The sequence below is a fragment of the Gavialis gangeticus genome, unplaced genomic scaffold (genome assembly GCF_001723915.1).
Source record: "Gavialis gangeticus isolate Ggan-Ray unplaced genomic scaffold, GavGan_comp1, whole genome shotgun sequence".
NCBI lineage: Eukaryota > Metazoa > Chordata > Crocodylia > Gavialidae > Gavialis > Gavialis gangeticus.
In genome coordinates, this window is record NW_017728993.1 from 17,659,395 (window position 1) to 17,667,031 (window position 7,637).

The 7,637-nt window shown below is 47.9% G+C and overlaps 1 protein-coding gene across 1 annotated transcript in view; it reads left to right on the forward strand.

Moving 5' to 3' along the window:
* NRDC (nardilysin convertase) overlaps nucleotides 1-7,637 on the forward strand; it is a 53,486-nt gene that overhangs the window by 44,505 nt on the left and 1,344 nt on the right. The window contains exons 21-29 of the mRNA XM_019501316.1: nucleotides 885-1,012; nucleotides 1,484-1,646; nucleotides 2,942-2,973; nucleotides 3,322-3,460; nucleotides 3,957-4,004; nucleotides 4,458-4,510; nucleotides 5,497-5,580; nucleotides 6,325-6,415; nucleotides 6,731-6,847. Coding sequence (XP_019356861.1) covers nucleotides 885-1,012; nucleotides 1,484-1,646; nucleotides 2,942-2,973; nucleotides 3,322-3,460; nucleotides 3,957-4,004; nucleotides 4,458-4,510; nucleotides 5,497-5,580; nucleotides 6,325-6,415; nucleotides 6,731-6,847 — 855 coding nt within the window. The remainder of the gene's footprint in view (nucleotides 1-884; nucleotides 1,013-1,483; nucleotides 1,647-2,941; nucleotides 2,974-3,321; nucleotides 3,461-3,956; nucleotides 4,005-4,457; nucleotides 4,511-5,496; nucleotides 5,581-6,324; nucleotides 6,416-6,730; nucleotides 6,848-7,637) is intronic.

Genomic DNA, 7,637 nt, shown 5'->3' on the forward strand with positions numbered 1-7,637 from the left:
GTCAGCACATAGATTCTTACCTGCACCGGCTGGGGAAAGGAGGAGGGTGGCACCCAGGTTAGCAGCAGGTCATCTTGAATTTGCTGAATTCTTGAGTGTCCCTCTAGCCTGTGCCCTATATTTACAGCTGACTTGTGCTAATAGTCTAATAAATATTACATTTCTTTATTTCACTGAAACCTTTTGGGACTGGACTGAACCAGATCTCTTGTGGATTTGGAAGGTGTCAGTCAGTTGGGGATTATGTCCATGGGGAAGTAGAAGGAAGGGTTTCTTTCTTATCTCTGTTCTTCACCATCATTGAATGCTGCTTCCACCATCCTGGTTTCTCTTTCCTGTCATTTATAGTCTTCACTGACAGGGTTGCTTTGTTTTTACAACTTACCTAAGAAACGTAACAAAAATATATATCTGTTCTAGGAAAACAGCAGCTCAATGCATTTGGTTACATCAATCAGTATTGCTAACTGTCACTGTGATATTTGTATTATTTAATTTAACGTCTTTTTGAATGTCTCCTTTCAGGCCTTGTGCTGTGTTTTTAATTGGATCATGTTACTGGTGTAGCTGGACATGTTCCTTCCATCCTGAACTTTGCTGACCAAGCTGGTGGTCATGTCTGCATCCTACAGTCACTCAGAAACAGGCTTTGGAGCCTTCTGTTTAGCCACACTTCTGTAGCTTGGAAATGGCCATGGCTGGTAACCATGTGCCAGGGATTTGCTACCTCTGGTTTAACAGAATCTCAAGGGAAATGGTAGATCCCCTTGGGTCCCTTGTGATCCCCAAACTATTATTGTTTTGTATGACAGAATTCACTTTAGTCCTCCTGGCAAAAAAATACTGGGCTAAAATTTCTCAAAACCATTTCTTCTTCTTTCTAGCTGCTGTTTCAGCTAATCATTGACCACTTGTCAGACTTCAGTTTTACTCCAGCAGTTTTTGAAATGATAACGGAGCAGCTGAAAAAAACTTATTTTAATGTCCTCATCAAACCAGAGACGCTGGCCAAGTAAGTGTCCATGAGGAGATAACGGGGCCTTTCTCTGGCTTAGGGTGGTGGTAAAGAATGGACTTTTCTCTGCTTTAACTCCATTGTCACGATGGCCTGCTAGCAGCCAAGTGAGTGCATCTTTAGTGACAACTTGCTGCGCCATATTTTGCATAGGCAGTGGTGAAAACGAATGTTGGGGTCTCCAGGGCTGGAGTACAATATTTATAAATGTGATGGGAACATTCTGGCCAATTTAAGAGTGTTGTCCTGGGGAGCAGGCTTGAAACCTTCCCGAGACATCCTCAGCAGCTGGTGCGGCAAGTGTCTCATCTAGGGTTACCTGGGGTACTTGGGATTTGAGGCAGGCTGCCCAACACTTGGTGCTGCTGGCAAGGACGTGCTGGAATTCATGCCGGGCATGTTATGAGAGGTATGCGGAGCTCTGCATCCCCACTGGGTGACGCATACTCTGTTTCTGTTGTGTTGCAGAGATGTGCGTCTCTTGATTTTGGAGCACGGCAGATGGTCTATGATAGATAAATACGAGACTCTTATGAAAGGCCTTTCCATTGAATTGCTCTCAGCCTTTGTCAAGGCTTTCAAGTCCCAGCTCTTTGTAGAGGGTCTTGTACAAGGAAACTTCACAAGCCGAGTGAGTACACACCTCAGCCAACGAAGCTTGGACTCTGCTCACTGATCAGGGCTCAAGTTTCAACAGTATTTGCGCTCAGTTGCCACTGACTCCAGGTGCGATGCCGTTTCACCAGCCTGTGGCCTCCTTTGCACTGGCGGCTGTGGGGATCTCTCTCCCAAGTGCAGCTCCCTGATGAATGCTGTGGGTGCAGTGTAGCACACATTGGTAGTGTTGATTTCACCCGCTTGCTTAAGCACACTCAGCTTATCTCTAAGCTCCAGAAATGGAGGAGTTGAGGGCATTGCCCCTGATGTCTTTGCAAGCGTGCTTCTACTGCGTACCACTGGGGTGCCTTTGTGCTGGTGTAGCTGTAGATGACTTCCCTAAAATCACCAGTGGAAATACAGCCCATGGCAAAGTCAGACTGGAATGGAGCTGTGTGAGACCCAGTCCTGCTATCTTCTCTTGTGCAAAACTCCTGAAGAAGCCAGTGACCGCTTCCACCCGAGAGCTGCAGGGCCAGCCAGGAGTCTGACCTTGCTAACAGGCCTTTATTAAAACCCAGGTATGACAAGGGCAAGTCCCACCTGCAGTATCACAGATGCTGTTGTGTGGCCAGGAAGGAGGAAAGACCTGAACAAACCCTTGGTTTTCACTTTGTACTTGTCACCTTCCCTTAGTTGGTCATGTTTGTCCTTGGACTGTCAGTTTGGGGGGGAAACTTCCTAATGTCCTGTTGGGGACAGGGATTCTTCTAATGACCCACTTGCCCTTGTGGGCTCATGGATTGTGGGGGCAGCTGGGGTTCAGCCAGCACTGCAACATTGTTGCATGCATTTTGCCTGAAGCATGGGAGTAAAATAAATTCATTGTGGACACTTCCTGCCTTAACTGGCTCCCAGAGACATCCTACAGCACTTGCTATAAGATCTGCTGCTGCTGCTGCTCCTCCTCGTGTTGGCTGGCACTCCCATCACTGGAGCCCGGCATGCTCCCTCTGAGCACTTGCAGCCTCTCGAGCAAGACAGGCCCTTCCCTCTTGCTCCTTTTGCGCATACCCCGACCTACTTACAGACCCACTCTCCAAGAGCCATTTCTCTCCCATTAATTTCCTCTTTTCTGGCTTCCACACTGAGACAACATATTGGCTGGGAGATGTCTGATCCCTTCTATGCTTAGCAGACCAAACTTGTAGGGAAGGGACTGACTTGGTGCTGGAACAGTAGGAGGGCAGGGCTGGTGGGGGCATAGGTGGAGTACATACTGGGGCTGACAGACCCATTCTCCTGAATTGTTTATGCTTCATTTCCTAGGAGTCAAAGGACTTTTTGAATTATGTTGTTCAGTGAGTATCTGATTTTTTTTTTTCCCTTCTTTCCAGTTGGGAAGCAGATAACAAAGTTTTATGCCCTTCTGTTAACTGGTTTCTTTTTTTGGGTGGGGAGATGGTTGGAAACTTGAAATTTCCTGTTCAAGAAGAAAAACTAACTGTACCATCACTAGTTTCTGCAAATCTGCCTTGGGGGTTCAGACATGGTGGCAGGTGAAATGGGACGTGTTATTTATTTTGTTGTGGCCTGAGGAGGGATGGAGACTGATTTGGCTTCTGGGGCATCTGGGTCGTGAGACTGGTGGTTTGCCTTGGTCAAGGAATGGGCAGGTGTATGACACTCGCTGCTTGGACTCTCTTCAGAAAGCTGCAGTTTGTTCCACTCGCACACCCATGCCCTGTCCAGTTCCGGGTGGTGGACCTGCCAAACACGCACCTGCTGTGTAAGGTGAAAACCCTTAACAAAGGTGATGCCAACTCAGAAGTGACAGTCTACTATCAGGTATTAGGATGAAGATATCGGCACATCTGTTTGTTTTTTCCCTGTGGCAGTTGCTGATGCTTGTCTTGAATATATACAACAGTCCTTTGGTGAGGATTTTATAGAAAGCACACTGAATTCTGCTATGCTATTCCCCCCCCCTCCCCCATGAGGCCGTCCAAGGTCCTGGAACCACTTGATGATGTGATTATCTATGGGTGTCACCTGCCCCTCCGCCTTCTGCAACACTGTCACCTTCCTCCTTGCCTGTTGAATCGCAGAAAGTGAGGGCTGGAAGGTCGTCTAGTCCAATCGCCTGCTCAAAGCAGGACCAAATGAGGATATATGGAAGGCCTGAAATCTGAATGCCTTTCTGCTGGAAATGAATATACATAGTGCTGCACTCCTGTACTGGTTCACTTTTTCAAAGGTCCCTACTGGGATTTGGACTGTAGCTCTTAGCTGCACAAAATTAATTCCTGTTGTTCTCACTGAATATGTATTTTTTTTTTTTCAGTCTGGGGCTAGGAGTTTAAGAGAATACACCCTCATGGAGCTGCTTGTGGTAAGTGTCGATCTATCCAAGGAAATGTCCAGTGCTTAGTGATGTGTACAAGCAGCAGTTGTCTGCTCTTTATAATGCCTGCCAGGAAGACAGTACTTGGTGTCAAGAAGCCGCAGCACAGAAGTGACATGCATGCTGTGGCCCACTTTAATTAGATTTTTGGGTACTGAGCACCTCCACCTGTGTGGTGATATAGTGCCTGGACAGAATTAGCCAGGTGTTTTGCTGAGGAACCCAGTGACGCAAGCTTCTTCCTACAAAACCTGGTTCAAGTGCCAGGATCCTTTGTCGTCCAGGTTTAGCATTTTGCCCCTTGTGGTATAATGGGAAGGGGGGGATCCATTGGGATTTAAGTGGCCTTCCTCTGTTACTTGTTTTGATCAGTTTTGTGCTAGGTCTGATGATTGCTGCTGCAGGCAGAAATGGGTCTGACTGAAATCATCCATGTTTCAGATGCACATGGAGGAGCCTTGCTTTGACTTCCTGCGAACCAAGCAAACCCTTGGGTAAGTTCAGCTGCTTTATCCTGTGTAGTGAGCTTCATCTCCCAGGGGATTTTGGGATCACAACCACAGTCAGCAGCACCCTTCAACTTTAGTCGTTTGTGTCCTATAAAAACTGCAACCTTATGACCAGTCAGCTGCTGAATTGGTCAGATTACTCAGCCGAAAACACCCAGCTCCAGTCAGCAAGGTCTTGTCCTTCTAGCTTAGAGTCCATGGTCAGAGGGGAGGTGGTCAGTGTAAGCGGGATGTGTCTGGTGGAGAGCTCCAGAGCCACGCTCCTCCTTGGTAGACTTCCTTGAAGGTATCTCCCTCCTGCTGTCCCAAGTAGCCACTTGTATAGTTTTCCCCTGATCACTGAAGCAAGCTGAGGGGGCTGCTGGGATAGTATTCACTTCTTCACAACTTCAGCAGCATCACTGTCCATTTACACCCCTTGAGGTGATCTGCAGGTACATCGAAGCAGCCTCCTGGCTGAGCCAGTGCCCACGTTGTGCATCTGCAGAGTCGCTGGTTCAGAGCAGCCTTGAGCACGTAGCACAAGAGCTTGAGGTGGTGCTGGCGGCATGCTCGGGGCCAGCGGACTAGTCTGGCTGTGGGTATGAGTGGGCAGTGCCTGCTTGGCAGTGTGCCAAGGCTCACCCAGCAGGGTGCTGACGTGTCGTGAGAGGCTGCTGTAACCCTGTTTGCCCAGAAGTCTGACTGCTGAACGTTCTTGCAGGGTGAGAGATCCCCATGTTGGGACTGCCCACAGCATGAGTATTTGCCCTCGCCTGCTTGCCAAACATTTGCAGAGCTCTGAAAGGGATTAAGAGTGTGCCCTCGCCTATGTCCATTTGCTGAAAGAACTCAAATGTCAGTATCGTTAATAGCCACCTGCTTGCTAAAACTGCTGCTCCAGGTGTTGCCAGGAGCCTCATTGGGTCATTAGGCATTGCAGATAGAATGGCCTGTGCTTGGGAAATGACTTTCTCTCTTTTTGGTTTCAGCTATCACGTGTACCCTACCTGCAGAAATACTTCAGGCATCCTTGGCTTCTCTGTTACTGTGGCAACACAAGCAACTAAGTACAAGTAAGTCCCAAACTTATAAGAGCAGTTAGACTTCATACTAGCACCTCCACCATTATAAAGGTGCCATTAAAAGACACCGCAGGAGGTGAGGAGCTAAGCAAACAAAGGCATGCTCAGGCTCCAGGTGTGAGGAGAGAAGCAGGTAAGGGCAGGCTCAGGCTCTCTGAGCCTAGCCACTCCCCTGGCCCCCACAGTAGGGAGATAAGTGCTGTAATCATTAGTTTCTGAAATAGGGTGTTGCTCAGTTCAGAGGATGGAGGGGCCTCAAGTGTCAGGAGGGTGAGGAGCACTTGAGATCTCTTTTTCCAATACACCTGCATCTTCCTCCTCAGAAGATTGTAGCCTAGCAAGTTTGCTGTTGCATTCTCTGCGCTGCTTTTGACTGTAAGCTCTTGGGGACAGGGAACATCCAAACACCAGTAGTTCAGGGCAGTGTTAGTTCTAGGTGCCTGAGATAATACCCTACTGATCATCAGTCCCTTGGTTGATGAAACTATTGCTTTACTCCACAATTTTTCTTGGCAGCCAGGTTACCACACTGCTCAGGAGGAACCTCTGTGTATAGCATCCCTCAGCCAGGAGGTGGGATGTTAAGTCCAACATTTTCACTCTACCGAATGGTCAAAATGTTTCTCAAGTAACTGCTGCTCTTTACTTTGTAGGATTTGGCATCGGATAGTCACAATTGCCGGCTTCCCCTCCACCCAAATTATTCATTCCTATTCTCTGTTGCTCTTATTTCAGTTCTGAATTGGTTGACAAGAAGATAGAAGAATTTCTTTCCTGCTTTGAAGAAAAGATTAAGCATTTAAGTGATGAAGCTTTCAGCACTCAGGTAAAGTGACTTGGAGATCTCCTACTTAAGAGCAATACCCAGGGAAGGTGCCCAGGGTCATTTTTGCTGGGAGGAGGAGGAAGTGGCAGTGGTGCAGAGGTGCTGCTGGCTGCTGACCTAAGCCTCAGTTCCTTGATGGGTTTTTGATGCTTCTCCTGCTGGAAACCCTGGGGAGGGCTGAGGCAATGGCCTTATTCAGTCCTGAGTTTCTAACTTGCACATCCACTTTTGCTGTGAAGTATACAGCACAGGGCAGCCTCAGCTGGATCTGAATTCTGTTCATTTGCTGAGAAGTGGTATTTTCATCTAATACAGGTCACAGCTCTAATAAAGCTGAAAGAATGTGAAGATTCCCATTTGGGGGAAGAAGTGGACAGGAACTGGAATGAAGTCGTGACTCAGCAGTATCTTTTTGACAGGCTTGCTCGTGAGGTAGTCAACATAACTTTGTTCAAGCAGACTTAAATTTTGCTTTCACAGACTCAGAAAATTAGGGTTGGAAGGGACCTCAGGAGGTCTAGTCCAGTGGTTGTCAACCTCTTTTGTACTGGGACCCACTTGTAAACATCAGTGGCCAGTGGCCCTCACTCCTGACCTGCTGTCCCCAGGCCCCAGCCCCCCATTGTGGGGTAGGGGGGCCCAAAGCTGCCCCTTGCAGGCTTGAACTCTGCCAGCCTGCAAGGAAAAAGCTTGGGGTTTCTTTTTTTCCTTTTAAAGGAGAATCCATCTTTAAAGTTTGTTCACAACCATTTCCGTGCATTTTTGACCCACTTCTGGGTTGTCCCATGGGTTGAGAAATGCTGATGTAGTCCAGCCCCCTGCTCAAAGTAGGACCACCCCAAACTAGATCATCCCAGCCAAGGCTTTGTCTACCTGGGTCTTAAAAACCTCCAAGGATGGAGCTTTTAGAATGTCTCTGGGTGACCTGTTCTAGTGTTTTACAACCCTCCCAGGGAGAGTTTCCTAATATCCAACCTCAACTTCCCTTGCTGCAACTTGAGCCCATTGCTCCTTGTTCTGTCATCTGCCATGGCTGAGAAGTCCAGCTCCATCCTCTTTGAAACAACCCTTCAGGTAGCTAGCTATTAACTCCCTCTCAGTCTTCTCTTCTCCAAACTAAAAAAAAAAACCTCAGTTCCCCCGGCCTTTCCTCAGAAGTCATGACCCCTACCCCTCTCACCATTTTCACTGCCCTCTGCTGGACTTGCTCCAATTTGTCCAT